The following is a 17,093-nucleotide window of genomic DNA, read 5'->3' on the forward strand; positions in this document are numbered from 1 at the left end:
GAGGCTTGGCAAGATGCCTCAATGTGTATGGAGGCTATAGGAGAGGAACACTAGAGCTGATAAGAGTGGAGGTGCAGGCTTTCTGCAGAAAGGCCTCAAATCCCTCTGTCACTCACCGTGATACAGTGATTTAATTCTTTCCAGCACCAGATCCTGCCCACGCATGGAGCACCATTAATACAGGGTGGCTTGGCTTTGTCCTGCTTCCACTTCCTACTGTATCATAAACTTACGCTCCCTGCTCGAATGAATGCTACAAAATCAGCCACTGAAAAGCTGCAGATGGAGCTACGCTAGACCTTTTACGGCCTGGGCTGTAAGCAAGACCTCAGATGTCAATACATCTAGTATCTAGAACTGCTTTATTCCTTTGCTATTAACAAAACTAAAACTAAATCCAGTAAGATTCAGAACCAGGTTCCTCGTGGAGGACGTCTTAGGTGGCCACAGCTGTGATGGGACAGAGCATACAGAATACAACACCCTGGTGCCATTTGACGATCGCACCACAGTGTCGTTCTCACTCTTGTGTGAGAGGGTGCAGAAGGCTCACCTGAGTCTGAGTCATCCGGGCTGACCGAGCTGAGTAAGTCTTTCTCCCTCTCGTAGTCAATCTTGCAAAGCAGCTGACCCTCCTTCAGAACAAACTCATCGCCCTTCCTCAGCTGGCGGTCGCACACGCAGCAGCAAAAGCAGTTCAGGTGGTAGACGCACTCCAGAGCACGCATCACAAACTCTGTGGGGGCGATTTTCTCCATGCAGCCGCTGCACTTGGTTGCAAACAACCTATAAAGAAATAAAAGAGAATATGGTAGGAAGTGTGGTGATTTAAACAGAACACCCAAACCGAATTTTGCTGTTCAAAGCAGCACTTGTGAAAAAGATAAAAATAACACAAGTAAAAAAACATGCATTTTCTAAATGGAGGTATTTATTGTTAAGGGGGAAAGAAAATCCAAAGCTACGCGACCCTGTGTTAAAAAGTGATTGCCCCATAAGCCTAATAACTGGATGCAGTCAAGCATCTTTTACAGCGTTGTGCAGGAATTTTGACCCGCTCTTCTTTGCAGAATTGTTGTAATTCAGCCACATTGAAGGGTTTCTGAGCATTAACCGGCTTTTTAAGGTCGTGCCACAGCACCTCAATCGGATTCAGGTTAGGGCTTAGGTCACTCCAAAGTTTTTTTTAAGCCATTCAGAGGTGGACTTGCTGGTGTGTTTTGGTTACCTTTGTCTATCATTAAATTTTGTTGGATGACCGGAAACATCTAAAGTGTGACAAATATGCAAAACACTAGGAAATCAGTGAGGGGGCAAACACTATTTCACACCACTGTATACTTATATCTGGTTTGATTATGACTGTTTCAGTATCTTGGTCCTGTGTAGTGTCCAGCTCATTTGGCCTTACAAAATATTTAACAATAGCCTGGAAGGCTTTACGACAAATTATTATTCACACTTCCATAAGCATAGTCCCATCTAGCCCGTTTTGGTGTTTTGGATGTAGTTATTTCAACTGCCAGGGAACTTCTATAAACCTCACCAAAACAAAGGCTCGAAACCAAACATAACAAATCAGGCTTCTTCAATTGGATCTTATCAAACGAATAGTTTGTCTAATCACTGCGCAAAGGACAATGAAACACAAAATGTAATCCATCCTCGGCAACACCAACATAAAAAAAGAAATAGACACTGCTTTATATATCTGCCTACTTTAATTGCCAATTGTAAAGTTCTACTTCTTAACTTTTGCATTCGGTGTTAATTAGATTTTTCTGCATTGTAATCATCTTTAATTTGAATGTAATTTCTAAGCGTTGGTTTCCCTCCACCGTTCCTTATATCTTAAGATTTATTTGAAAGTATTTATGTGCCACTTCAAGTTATCTCAACAAACATAATTTAAATTCGGAAACTGAAAATATTGCAGGGACCTCTCTCACCCGACAGTAATTACGTGCACGATGAGAGTTGAAGCTATTCTTCCTCGGGGACCTGAATGTTCAACAGGTCTTACCAACTTACATCTCTGCCTATCTGCTAATTGTCCAGGGTTACAGTGTTTGCCGTGCAGCGAAAGAGGTGCCTCCTTTGGCAGCTAGTCATCTGTTAAAATTTTAGGCTGAGCCCAGCCTTGCATCATTCCAAGTGAGCTCAGTCATGGGGACTGACCCCAACCCCCTCACAAGCCTGACCAACCCCCCCCCCCCCCCCAAAAAAAAAAAAAACAGGCTAGATCATGCTCCAGTGCAGCAACTACTAAACCCTGATGATCTTAATCAAGCCTTTGTTGGCAGTTTATGCATTTCTTTCATATCCACACAATGCTCTATATGCATCAGATATCATATCATGATTCATTGCTGGTTAGTGGGCCTGGTCTGTCTGTATCTCATCTTACCGTCTAATATCGTGCCTCTGTGGCGCAACACTGCCTCTATCACCATTTCCTAGACAACACTTCCATCTTCTTTTATGTGCTTTCAGGAAGATGTTTGCATTGTTTTATTGGTGACTGAGTGGCATTTAATTTGCCCTCCGTTGTTTAGAAGAAGCCACATTAAATGGAGCAAGGAGGCAGGGAGTGTGGTTGATCTTGTCCAGCCGTAAAGCTGGATTTATTAGTGGCCTCTTTGTTTGCCCTGGTCTGGAAGACAGCTGGCAACCGCCTATCTATTTGTGGTGAACATCTATTTCATTGTGCAAGGCAGGGAGGTAGTGAGAGGAGCAATTGACATCATCTGCTGGTTCGGGACGGGGTTGAGCGATAGTGATGAATATAATGTGTAAATATGAGAAGAGGGGAAACCAAAGGGTGGTTTTGTTATGGTAATGGTGTTATAGGTACTGATTGAGTAGTGATATGGTGTGTGCGTGCGTGTGTGTGTTCACACATGTAAATGCATTTGTATGAACAGCTGTGTGCACGCTGGTAGCAAGTTTGGTTTTTGTTGTTGCCTCTGCAGCTTTCTAAAATAATTGCTTCACTGCTGCTCATCAGATCGCAATCGGGAGAGCTACATTTTATAACATCGTAATCACTTCACAACAATTAAAAGCCTATTTTACTAGTTTCGAGATATCCATCCATCTATTCATCATAATGAGCATTACAACCTGGATGGATGGTTAGACAGAGCATCTTCTTTTCTTTATAAAACAACAGAGATGTCAGCCCAGGCACTCTCTGGGTTCATAAAATCCTTTAATCTTTCATTTATTACAATAAGTTAAGAAGATTATTATTGAACTATGGAAAAACCTCTAGGATAATCCCCTGAAAAAGAAATTTCGGCATGTTTCTCAAACAAACATGGATCTTGTTTAACTGACCTGCCAACCTGGATCGGTTTTCTAAACAAACTACCCAGTTTGGCTTATAAAAAATTAATTAGAAAAAACATTTAGAACATTAGAAAACATTTTAAACACTGACTTATTCCCGCAAACGGCGCATTAATAGGCCAGTTTCTAGGTTTTAGAAGGATCGTTATAGGCTGGGCTCATCTTAAGGAGGCGATGGGTTTGTCAAGACAAAGTTCCCAGCTCTAAGTCTGTTTGGCTAAAGGTTGCCAGCTTAGGCTCAGAGAGAGCGCAAAAAGTTGAGGAAATGACTTATTAGCGCGGTTTTGATATGTCCAGCACTCCGTATTCACCTACGACCGCTCTCTAAAATCTTCTCATCTAGATGAAAACATTCTCATTCAGCCCTCTTTCCTTTCTTCTTTCTCCTTTGCCGAGTCTAATCTTGTAAGCCATTATTTTTCTATTTCCCCTCTCTGTCACTTTGCATTATTTTTGCTGCTGTAATTCCCATTCGTCCCTTCTGGAATCTTCCTGTCCTGCTTTGTCCTCGGGTCTAATCCGGACTTTCTGCCTGTTTTCAGTCCCCGGTCCCCTTTCTCAGTGGGGTTCAGATGGAAAAGCCATGCATGACGCCCCTTCTATGGCAACCACACCTCCACAGGAAGGCAACGCCGACTTTTCGGATGGGCAGAGAAGGCCTTTGAGAAGCTGGCAGCAGAAGTAAATCCTTCTCTAAGGAACAAGGAGAATTAGCAGGGAGCAGTGGACTAGGGATTTAACCCTACCCCTCTCCTTTGAAAGGCACAGTCAGTCCCACTCCTGCGGCTAGCCACAATCAAACAGAGGAGGAGTGGGGAGGTGGCAGCGGAGAACACAAACTCCCTGAATGACACAAGCAGTGGATTGTGGAGGAGCCTAATCCCACTTTAATACCTTTCCAAGTTCAGCTGCTAAAGAATGCTCTTTAAAACAACACCACTGTGTGAGCAGTGAAGGTTGACCAGAGGGAGGCACGCCATTCAACCTCCCTAACATTACCTGATTAGTGGTTTGAGGAACAGGCCGCTGCCAACAGGAGACAGAGAGGGAGATGTAAATGATTATTTTATATATAGAGAGAAAAACATATCAACAGGCGGAAACTGCACCAAGAAAGAGACACCGCTCCCTGCACTGATCTACAGGGATATTAAAGATATCAAAGAAGATGTAGCTGCGACTGAAAATCAGACCTGAACTGATTTAAGTGATCAATTACCACTTTGTCCCTCTAGCTGATCCCAGTGACCAATCACATTAAAGCTTGTATCCACCTAAAATCCACTTTCTGGACGTTGAGCTGCTTTCGGTAACTTGACTCCCAGTGTTGCAGAGGTGAACCAGCATCAGTATAAAAAGACACCACAAAGGGGACCACCAGCGCGACAGTCGCGTCCCGGCTCTCGCCTTTCCTCCTCCCACACCTGAGCGCACAGATCAAGTGATGAGACCCTCCCGTGTGGATCAATGGCTGCATCTCAAGCCAAGAGAACTGTCAATATTTACCCAGGCCTCCCCGGGACGGGACTCATAAATGAAAAGAAGAGGCCATCTCAGCACATACCTCACTCCCGGAGGAATCATTACATCCCTCTTTTTAATCCTGTGTCCACATACCTGTAATCCCTTGTCTGTTCTTTTTTTTTTTTCTAAGGATGTCGCTCTCTCTCCGTGACAGATTATCACACTGCTGAGGCTTGTAAGGCTTGCAAGAAAATGCACAAAATGCAGCATCAACAACAGCAGATAGGACCCAACCCCCCAACCCCTCCACACACACACAAAAAGAACAATTATAAAGTGGGCAAAGGCCAGAAACAAGTGAACACTTAAAGTGAGTAAAGTGCAGCTGAGAAACGTCGGCCTCTGTGTCGTTCATCTTCTATCCTTTCTGTTTTTGCAAGCGCTTTGGAGAACTATCCACGCTCCCTTTGAGCAGATTATGGGCAACTTAAAGTGTGACAACATCTTAAGCTCTCACCACATGTTGCCAGTGATTGCCCTTCTACAGACATTACATTTAATGCTTCTGCTGCAGTGATAAGCATCAGGAGGACTGGATGGGATAAAAGGAAACCAGAAGAATAAGAGAGAAGGTTGGAGGGGGGCAGAGGGGATGAGTATGGAGCTGCTTATGCTGCTTGATAATCACGCTACATTTAGCAACACGTGCAATAGTCTCACCTAACTCCCCTTTTGCTATTGAACAACACTCTCAGAGACAGCAGAAGAATTTAGGAAAGAACAGCCAGAGCTATTATGTCACCACAGCCCTTCAAAGACAGAGGGGATGAGGATTATCCCGGCAGCAGCTGTAAGCTATTACTTTGAAGATGGGCTCTCGTGTTTGGGCAGGAAACCTGTGGCCATGCCAATCATGCAGAGGTGAGAGATGAGGCCTGTGAGCCAGGTCAGGAAAGGGCCCTCCGGACGGGATGGAGAAAATGACTTACTGGCTAAAGCTCAAGTCAGTCATTTCACAGACTGCCTGACACAGCTGATGAGCATGTTTCCAGGACTTTTTACTTTCAAGGCAGACTAGTTCACTTAGATTTTTTGGTGGTTATGCTCATTCACATTCTTGCTAATAAGTCTTTTTTTTTCTTCTTTTTTTTTTTACTTTAAAGCGAAGTATGTGAGTAGAACCAGTGTCCAGGCAGACTACATTAGCAGAAATACTACAGCACAAACCAGGATAAAACCAGAGAATATATAAAAGATAGCAGTAGCCTTTGTGACCTCTCCCAGCGAAACATGATATTCGTTGTCTTTTGATCTAATGGGGCTCATAATATAAAAAACAAACGTCGTGATGTATTCAAACACAGCTGCAACTAGCGATTGAGGTGATAAAATCATTGAGGAAGTCTTTCCTTAGGTCATAAATCAAGTGATAAGTAGAGTCCTTTTCTCACTCACTTCCACAGAATCAGACTTCTATTTAAAAACAGTGGAGTTGCCCCCTGCTGGCAATAAGAAAGAATGCAAGTTTGTTGCAAGTTGCCGCTCCACTGGCTTTTCCATCACAGTGAATGAAATGGATATGGAAAAAGTTACTAGCAATAACATTTTACACTGACCAAGGTTTGTAGGTCAGACTCTGATTTCTGTTTAAATGCAGGAGAAGTCAGTTACCTGTGGAAATGGTTAGCTTGGTTCAACCAAATTTAAAATCCACCAAACATGAGTCAAAAGGACAGAGCTTATCTGTTTTTGATGCGCTAATGCTACAGTAACATGCTGTAGCCCTGTTTTATCTAATATTTATTTTCTCGCGGATCTCAAAGAATTATCTTGACAAACAGCTAGTGTATCAAACGAAAAGCTTGTTTCTCCTTCACGTTTTCAGATTATATTCTGTCCTGTTTGCTGTCTGAAAAGCACCAAACTAATCCGTCACAGCAGAGACTTTCCAAACTGTTGAACAGCCACTATTTTAGTTTTTTTTTTCACAAGACACGCCTTAATAAGGGATAATTGGTTTTGTAGCAACTGTATCAAGAGCTTTGGCCATAGAAGAAAACATTTGATCCCCAGATGTTTAGCTACATGTGAAAGGGAGGACGGCAAACCTTTTCAACTTCGTCTCAGCATTGTGAAAATTACTTTGCTATGTACATTTACGCTGACCTCTGCACGTGGCAGACACACAAGCCTAAAAATAATCTGAATTTGGCTGATACGAGTGTTTGATTGCTTGCAGAGGGGCCTAATGATAAAAGCAGATTCGAATAAGGGGGAGCCTGTACATTAACGCACCATATTTTTGTGTGTAAAGCAGATAAAGTGTCATTGATTCTTTCACCATGAAAGGAGCCTGAAACAAACTTTCGGCCTGCGTGAGCAGTAAAGTGTTAAAAAGTAGTAGCGATGATGCCGTCTGCATAAACAACCTCTGTGGCTGACCTTGTTTCATAGTATCAGCATTTCTCTTTGGAGCATAGATTCATGGAGAGTAATGAAGCCAAATAAAAAGTGCCATGCTTCTGCTCCCAAAGGCCAGCTCCAGTCAGCTCTAAAAGCTGCTTAATCACCATCCCGTGCTTACTACATTAGCATAATAATGGCCTTTAAATTGAGGCTCTTTGTTTTTTAATTAAACTCCCAGCAGGTAAAAGTAAAACACATTAACGGGAAATGTGTACACCACTAATGGCCCAAAGGTGCCTTCTTCATCACGTAGCTCTGGCCACAGGGTTCTGCTTGTTTCCTGCACCGAAGCGCAGCACCGTCAGCCTGCGAGCTCACAGGGGAGGAATGAGACAAGCTGATTGCACTTGGCATAGCAAAGATAATAGCAGGAAGAGGTGTTCGATGTGTTCGAGTATGCATATATGCACCTGCCCTGCATCTCAGAGGGAGCGTGCGCGATAATAGCTGCTGAACAGAGCTACACTAAATCTGTAAAAAAAAAAAGGCGGATCTTACAGTGAATGTGGAGTCAAATGTTTCCAGGATCATCTATCCCACATGTCCACTATTGTGAAAATAAATACGGCCACTTTATTTCTATGGCAGCATGAGCTCCTATGTGCTGGAATGTACGGCTCCTCAGACGAGTCTCCCCGCACCCCCCCATGACTAGACGGACATCCCAGGCATATCTGTGTGTGAGGCTATACTGCACAGCTGCAAAAAGAAATCCTAACCCTTAAGTCATTATTCAAATGATCTCATTCCATGCGCCGTGCTCTTCACAGATTACGCAAATCCCGAAATACAGTTAAGAGAGAACGTGTTGTTCGAACAGACTGCCTCTAAACATGCAGACCACATCTCAGTTTTCCTCGACTATGCTCTCGTTGAAAACGAGCGTTTCTGCTGTGTGGTATCAAGCTATATGGCATACGACAGAGTCAGTGCCATGCCGTGTTCAAGCTCTGTCTTGCAGCATCAGTTTACCCAGTGCCTCTCTCCTTTACACCGATCTGCTAATGAGTCACTAGGAAAACAGCGTGGAAATAATCCTCCGCTGCCACACAGGTAGAACAAAGCTCATGGAGTGAAAAGGACAGTGTATTGGGCAGCAGAGGAGGCTAAGTACACATCTAAATACAAGAGTAAGCAGGCGAGCACACACGATGCTGTTTGGACAGCTGGTCTTCCTGAGTATGTAAAATGAGTGCAACATCGCATTTAAGTACGGTTTTTAGAGCTCAGAGCAAACAATATGGTCACACGCCCCCGAGTGACAGTGTCAGTGAAGAAATTATGACACTGGAGATTTGGAGATTTATTCTTTTACTTATTCTTTAAAAACATTTTTTTTTTAAAAGACAGTAATTTAAAAGGCGGTTTATTCCGCCTCCTGTAAGAAGCCATCACTGATAGATTTGACAGCTTTACGACACAGACACGAGAAGCAAGTCTGGACTGCTCCTGCTGAGACACCCGTAAAAATCACTCGCACCCTTTTTGTATATGTTTTAATAGCGCTGTTTGTCCGTCCTCCTTCCAGGCTGATCTGCGTGAGGTGAAGGGGACTATAGTGCTTATGCAGGACTGCGATCGACTGCTGCTTCTGAGGGAGCGAGCAGAACGGCGAGAGCGATGGCTAGTGAGTGTAATGGCTATCAGATGTTATATGACTACAGTTTAGCTTTTTTTTTCTTCGTAAGCAACAGTCAATTTGAAAAAGTTGCAGCAGCGAAAACAATTTGCATCTCACGTCCAGTAAAATAACACAGATTAGATTAAATCATGATGTGCATAATTACAAGAGGTTTGAAACACGGTCTAAGACACTTTACTTTCTTCATTATAAGAAAATAAATGGACTCGGCTTTCAGATTCAGCGCTGGAATGGTTAAAAAACAACATTTGGATTGGAGGGCTTTATAATTACTATTGACCCAGAGGTTCTGGGTCTAAGAAATAAAACAAACAGTAATATGAGGTGTTCAAAAGCACAAGTCTGCAAATATGCAAAGACAGGGTCTGGTGGAGAGCATCGCGCTTCGGCTTCTTTTCTCCGGCTCCTAATCTGTGGGCCTACACAATATTAAGACGGCTTTGGAGCCACTTGTGACCCAGCTGTGCACTAATGAAAAATTCCACAGCTCTGTGCGGAGGCCAGTGGAGCTTGACCCCTTTCCACCCTAAACCAAGCAATGTCCATCTTGAGGAGTTTACTAGGGCTCAAAGATACTAGATTAAAAGGTAGAAAAAGGAGAAAGAGAGACAATCTGGGAAAGTCTAGAAAAAAAAGCCCTTATGTGCTTCCCATCCTTTTCTTCCTCCAGTCTTTAGTATATTGGTGTGGAGTAAAGTGTTTGCCCAGGTTTTAATGGACAGAGATGATCTGGAGATCATTGTGACTGAGGATGGTTGCATAAGGGGGTCTCTGTTTACTTATCAGAGATTCGGCCTAAGCCCAAAATTACTTTGGAGCGAGTGAATGTGAGGCAACCGGGAATTAGACGTCGTTCACAAGATCCGGATCCATGTGTTTGTGATCCCTCTGCCCTTGATTCTCTGTGTCTGCGTCTCAACCGAGACAAAAGTCAGCACCATAGAAACAGATGTCTAAAGAACACCAAACATGAATGAGTCTGCTGACTGCACAAGCGTATACAGTGATAGCAAAGATGTTAACTACTTAGAAGGGTCAATAAGCAGTGAGAGTTTTTATAAGGATGTATACATTTTAGGCTTGTCTATCTTTCATTATCTTTTCTGTTTTTTTCCTCCTCCTTTGCATTTATTTATCTGAACTTAAAGATAATTTAAAGAACGCCCACTCATCTGCTTTACGTGCTATCATGTGGCCTCACAGATACACAGACATGCAGATAAGATCTAGGAAAAAAGCCAAGAAATGCAAGGGGGGGGGGGAGAGAGACACAGACAAAAAACACACAATGAAAGGAAGATGGATGAAAATATGGCTCACATAATTTCATAAGAGTGTTTTTTAAAGAGCTAGTTGGGGATTTTAATTACTGTATAACATTGTTCACTGATATCAGAAGACAGTGGCGGCTGAACGATCGCAGCAGGATAGATCAGCAGAGCAGGATCAATAGCAAGCACTTTACCGGTCAACTCAAATTCTCATCAGAACGAATGATAATAATCCTCCTCTCCAGGGGACTCCGAATCATTGATACTCTCAAATTGTCACATACTTTAAAAGATGAGCGCGGTATTCCTTGAGGGAATGGACTGCAGAGCTAAACGTGCAGTGGGATTGAGGTGGCGCAGGGGTGAGAGGAGATAAAAAAGAAAAGAAAGGAAAAAAAAGCAAATGAAAAATAAACATTGTTATTGAAAGACAGGATGCTCTAAGACCCGGGGGCTGCGGATTAGCATTCAGATTAGCATTCAAATAATATATTTGAATTTCTGATCAGCAATCCTCTTCAAAGAGCTAAATCCCAAGATTAGCAGGTGTTATGCTAAAAAGCTGTGTTTTTTTTTTTCCTTTTTTTTTTGTGTCGGGAACGTAGCTACACTAGCCAAACAAATATGTCTTTGAGTGTGAAGAGCTGGCATGGATATGGTTGTAACCATGGCGACTGACTGGTAGTTAGGAGCCCTGGAGAAAGCTGCAGTGTTGGAATGTGTCAAACAGACAGAGGGGCGCACACACACCGCAGAGCAAACCAAAAACCTGCTGTTTCACTAAAGACCATCGGCTACATTATTGAGACCACCTACAAATTCCCAGGAGATTCAGGTCGAGAGCGAAAGAAAGGTCATTTTGCATCATCATATAAATATATTTAGATATATTTTTAAAATATATTCTTTTCCAATTGGTTTGATTTAAGGATGCCTTGGTCCAGCCAAGGGAGTCAGATGTGAAAAATGATGAATTCATGCTTGTCTGGTTTCCACAGAAAGATGAACTGAAACAAAATCTGCTATCCTTTTTCCCTAACACGTGTCCCTTTATATCACAGTATATAAAGCAGTGTAATGTTACCACAGTTTATGTTATATTTCAAGAGCTACACTATCAGCAGCAATGCAGTTAATAATATTTTCTAAATCTCTGTGGACTTTACATTTGTATAGGCTGAAAGTAGATTGAAATGCCCACTGCACGACTCCCGCGAAAAGACTTTATTTGCTCTGCATAAGGCTACACATATCCACATAACACACGTGACATATTTCACCTCATGTTCATCAGTCAAGTAGGTGAGATGTGTGTTAAAATATGTAAAAAAAAAAAATAGATAAATGAAACCAAATTCCTCACTGTATGCAAGATGCAAATGTGTGATGTTTTATGACATTACATGCGAAATGTGCACTTAAAATTAAAATAATGTATCCAGAAAAGTGTCAAAGGACAAAATGTAACTAAATTCATTTGAGCTACAGTTAAAAACAAACCTTTAAAGACATGTTTTATGAATACAAAAACATATCAGGACACTGTATAATACATCACAAAGCCTTTATTTTACCGACTACAGTAAAATAACAAACGAGCTGCATATGTAACCGCAGTCACAGAACTTTTTCAGTGTACTATCATAAGTAACTGTCCATGCCGATATGAGAGATTTTGTTAATTTTAGTCATTCTAAGGGTCTAAGTTCCTCTACCAGCCATATAATTAGCCAGTTTACAGCAAACATATTGAAGCAGCTACTTTGAGAATCAGTATGTATACCTGCGTGCAATCCTGCAGTATTAGTCCCTAGGCTATTTTCTTTTCTTTCTTTTTTAGCTCTTCCACACAAGATACAAATAACTCTAGAAGAACAATATAGGAATTGTCTGTACAGGCTGCAACATGCGATGTGTACGTGGGTGTTTGTGTATTTAATCTTGAAAGGGAAATTCTCTCTCCATTGTAGCAGCTAATGTTACTGCGAAACTATTTTGTTCATGACTTAAAGTACTCAAGCATGCATTTTGCCCTGGGAGGTCTGGCAGAGGAGTTGTCTGATGCCCTCACTGCTTCTTTCTGTCTACTTTCCACTGTTTTTTTCCCACACACCCACCCACCCACACACGCACAACAAACATTTCTCTGTCATGTGGTTGGTGGAGTGTAAAATCTCATCTCTCCAGCTGGAAGAGAACCGGTTCTACAAAATTTCCTTTTCTTCACGTGGAGCCTCTAAGGCATGGAACGGAATGGCAAAGCATGGCACGGCACATCTGGTCCTCTCCCTGAACCGACCGGCAGTGTATCTGCATGGCCCCGCGGCGCTTACCTCGAGTCAACTCAGTGGCCTTACCACAGCCTCTTAGTGACTGCATTATGACCCCTAATAGAGCACTGACATGGTTTATTTTCCCTTTGCTTTGGCTCTGGACTCGGCAAATTGACAATGCATTGTGCCGTAGAGCACAGAGCTACAGATGCCTCGACTCGGATGATTCATACATATAAGGCCCGCTTAAACAGCTTGATATGAATTCTCAAGAGAGTATGATGCGCAGCAGCTGTAGTTATGCATATTTGACTGCGAACAAGGCCAATCTCACCGGTGCCCCAGCCACTCATTGTACACCCAATTCGGCTGATATGGATCCTTATTTGTCTTCAGAAGTGATGACAATGTCTCCCGCGACAGTGACACCCGTGGTCAGCCCTCTCAGCATGGAAAAAGGTTTGCATTCACCAACCAATTTTACACTCTCTTTGGGTCCAGGAGTGTCTTTGTGTGCTGGGGAGCAGCCCATTCTCCGTGGCTGCCTGAAAAAAGCAGCTGTTTCTATAACGCTGTGGCAGCACTTTATGTTGCAGAATGATAAATGAAGGGGACGAGGCAGAGCTGAGGTGCAGCTGAAGCATGCAGAAACAATGGCGGAGGAAGACCCGTGCGCTACATGGATATGCTCTGTGCGCCTTTCTCTTTCAGTCTCAACTTCACTCTTGCTTACCCACACACACGCATTCACTCTCTCTCTCTGTAGGTTAGACTCTCGAGCTCAGCCATAGCCAGAGGTTATGAGAGCGTGTTGAAGCAAGGGGGGAGGCTGGGGGGTGGGCTAACAGAACTGACACGTCCCACCAGTCTCCGTACAGACCCAGGGGAGTGGGAGGTCGCGGTCGCTGTCCCACCGGGACCTGTCGCTCCTCTGTCCTCGGGGCAGTCATCTTCCTTTCCGCCACCGACCTAATGACAGAGCCCCGAGGCCTCATCACTCCACCTTCACCCTCCCCTTCCTCCTGCATCCCTCCCTCCACATCTCCTCCCAGCTCCACGCTTCTCTCAGTTCTCCCTGTTGTCCTACCCAGGTGCCTGTCAGAGGGTGCCTGCTCTGCGACTGGTGTAGCTGTCCACATAAAGGAGATCCACCCCTGCTTCCCCCCCGCCACCCACCCTACCCCTTCTTCTCCCCATGGCCCCAGGCTCAGCCTTTCATTTTGAAGTGGCGCGGGCCAGCTCTGCACCAGCCTGGGTCCTCGGCCTGCAGCCTGCACCATTGTTTGGCCTCAGAGAAAGACTATTATTTCAACTCAATTTACTGTGAGTAAACACTGAGTGATAAGGCCCCCTGTCCTATCCTTCACACACACACACACACTTTTTCTGATCCCTCCCTCCCTGACCGTGGGCTGTAATATACGCTGCCAACAAATCACTGCTCTCAGCCCGTTGCTATCACCAGCTTTAGAATGGAGCTTACTAATTCACTTTCCAACACAGATCAGAGGACAGGCCTCATGTGTTTCAGAATATGGCTCCACCACTGAGTGGCATTTAAAAGGACTTGTGGCCCTATGGTGGACTGTTATAAATTTTAAGTAACAGCATTCTCACATCCTTAAGATACCATTCACATGCTAAACCTGAGCTAATCTGGTGTGAATATGCAAAGACATCAGCCGGGAAACAGCGCCGCGACAGTTTATTAAAAGAGAGCGTTTTAATCATTTTTCCACATCGGCGTTATGAAAGACGGCCCGTATGATGTATGGCTCATCGGAATAATCGTGATGGTGGCTTTTTGTGTTTTCTAGACAATGGATGCGGAGCGACTCGCAGCTGCAGGAGTGAGGCGCTGTGGCCAAGTTAACAATATTAGACTCTGCATGCAACTGAAGCAGCAGACTCGACTAAAGGTAAAATTCTTCACAGATAAATGTGAGGCTGGACTGATTTTTTTTTTCTGGTGGTGGAGCCTCTTTTGCTTTAAACCTAAAAAAAAAAAAAAACACCTCACAAAGAGCCCTGTTCTGTTTTTCATTGTTTCACCACAGAAAAGCCCTCAGTCCCTCTTCTGAGTGAGGAACTGTACTATGTCTTAATTATACGGAATTATCAGCCAGCTTTAAATAGCAGTCGTTTGCACTGTCTTCGCCTTATGTGGCTAATACAATTATTGGGAGCCTACTTTATCTTAGGCAGAAAGAGGCTGACACAGTAGCACAAACTAATGCGATAAAAGCTTAGCATATCACGGCTTGATTCGAGGATTTTAAAGGTAAGTGTTTATGACAAGGTAATAATGCCTCATGCAAAAGGCTGGCCTGTAAATTGGTTAGTTAGGGCATGATGGATGAGGGGGAGCCTAACCTTATTTCCAATAGAGCCTCTTGATTTCTAGAGCTGAGGATAATGAATTTGATTTAATTACACCATCCCCTCATCTAATTAAGAGTGGGAGAAATCTGACCCTGCGTGTAGTCTTAAAAACAGACACTACTTTGAACCATATGGACGTATCCAAACAAAGGTTGTAATTGAACAATTTTGAGCTAAAAGAATGCTTCTATAAAGAGGCATCACATTAGTCATGACTCCTATTTATCCATCCCGCTTTGCATGAAATAAGAAAACTTAATGAATGAATTGAAAAAAAAAAAATATCGCATGAAATAAAAACAAACTACCAGCCCATTAAGAACTGAGATGAGAAGATAGGACTGGGGATCAGGCAACAGCTATAAATGCCCAATTAAAGTAGTGATTCATCATCAGATTATTAATGAAGCTTGTGAGGGTCCTCTGCAGTATTGGTAATGGGCTGGTTGGCCTATCGCTCCCTAAACCCTTTGGGTAGACTTGCTCCTTACACTGCCAAGGTAATCTCTTTAAAGGCCAAGGAGATCCAGCCCACCATTCCCCCAAAGGCACCCTTGTGACGCTCCCACCGCCTTCTATACTCTCACGCTTCACCTCACAAGCTTGACAACTCTCATTATGGCTCCAACTTTTCTAGGCTTCACCTCGGAGAAACAAACTCTCTCAACTTGATCATTCTGACAGTCCCGGTTGTTGTATTTGTCATCCTCCGACTAACTGGAAGTGCTCACAAGAGCCGGGGATCTGAGGAGAAATGATGTAGAGCCTGCCTCACTCAGAGCCGGATTTCCAGAGTCAGCTCTGATTTTCTTGAGGCTCTCATGATGACGATAGGTGTGGGCAACTAAAATATCCTAAATCAGCCATTATTAGCGCCTACAGTATGCTGGAAAACCTTATAGTACTTATCACTGGCAATCTATCACCTAGTGCTCACTTGTAGGCTGAAGAACCAGCTCACAGTATAGAACACCATAGATATTTAGGTAGCCACCACCACAGATCCAATTACCTGTAACACACACTTCAGTTTATCTCACTCCCAGTCATTATCTAAATTGCCAACATATTATTAGGGTACCTGCTTGAGAAGTGTGTGTGTTTCCTTTTTGTCTCCTAATAGAGCCCAAAGGGAGTGTTGTTTTGCACATAACCCTCTGCAGGCTGTAAAAGAATGGGTTTTTCTAACCGCTGTCCAAAACAAAAGGCACGCAGGAAGCACTTCACCATTATACACCAGCCACAAACCTATCTGTCGTGACATGATGAGTAGTAGAATCAGGAGATTAATTACGTGATTGTAGAAAAAAGAAGCAAAGCTCTCAGTCAGAGAGGTCCCTCATTACGTTACCTCGTCCTCCACAGGAACCCAATTGACTTTAGAGGCAGGCAGCTCCTCCACAGAGGATCTACACTGATTGAGAACTGTGGCAACTATCAACAGTTGATATCTGCATGGCCTCAGAAGCTGTGTCGAGCCAATCAAATTGCAGAGGTGAGGCGAATCATTGGAACAAAATTTGTTAGCTATACAACATTGAGGGTTTTGGGGCCTAAGTGAACTCAGAACAAGCAAATACATCAAAAACCATGGAGCAATTTCATTGCGTGTATATTGATATATATCAGCATGTGTGTGGGGAAGTGTATCACTTTTGACTGCCAACATTCCTCTCATGATCGCCGATATTAATAAAATAGTACTCTCAGAGCAGAGAACCTTCAACTGCAATAATAGAGTGGGCGGTTTCGCCGTTCTATTTCCAGTTGGTGGAAACACCCTCCTTTCTGTGCTGTGTTTTGTTCTCTACGCTGGCACTTATTTAATGAGCAGACCAGCGCCGAGACTGTCACAAGCCCACAAAGGGAGAGCTGAAAGCCAATCGCACTTCACATCATTCAAATCAAGCCCATGCAAGTGAGATGTACTCTTGACACTGGCCGCTCCTCCGAGAGCCATATATGCAATTGCAGAAAAGCTGCGGCTGAAAATGTCTCATCCATAGGGACGCTCACAAGCAATAACACACTATATGAGAGACAGACAGCTAGATTGAATAGAGAGACAGCTAGACAGGCAGAGATCAAGTCCAATCCTGCTCCCGTCATCTGGCTGTGCGTTTCACAGGTCAGGCTTAGTTAATCTAATTCCTGGGCTTTCCCACAAAAAAAAAGAAAGAAAAAAGACCCAAGTGCCACTCAGGAGAAGTGTCAGGGAGAGAAAGAGAGAGAGAAATAAAGAGA

At 43.4% G+C, this 17,093-nt stretch overlaps 1 protein-coding gene across 4 annotated transcripts in view; it reads right to left on the reverse strand.

The window, feature by feature from the left end:
• Nucleotides 1-17,093, reverse strand: part of lmx1bb (LIM homeobox transcription factor 1, beta b) — a 52,799-nt gene that overhangs the window by 8,098 nt on the left and 27,608 nt on the right. For all 4 annotated transcript variants that reach the window (XM_076890717.1, XM_076890715.1, XM_004544162.5 and 1 more), the window contains exon 6: nucleotides 554-786. In XM_076890717.1, the coding sequence (XP_076746832.1) occupies nucleotides 554-786 (233 nt within the window). The remainder of the gene's footprint in view (nucleotides 1-553; nucleotides 787-17,093) is intronic.

Source organism: Maylandia zebra, linkage group LG12 (assembly GCF_041146795.1).
Source record: "Maylandia zebra isolate NMK-2024a linkage group LG12, Mzebra_GT3a, whole genome shotgun sequence".
NCBI classification, from domain to species: domain Eukaryota; kingdom Metazoa; phylum Chordata; class Actinopteri; order Cichliformes; family Cichlidae; genus Maylandia; species Maylandia zebra.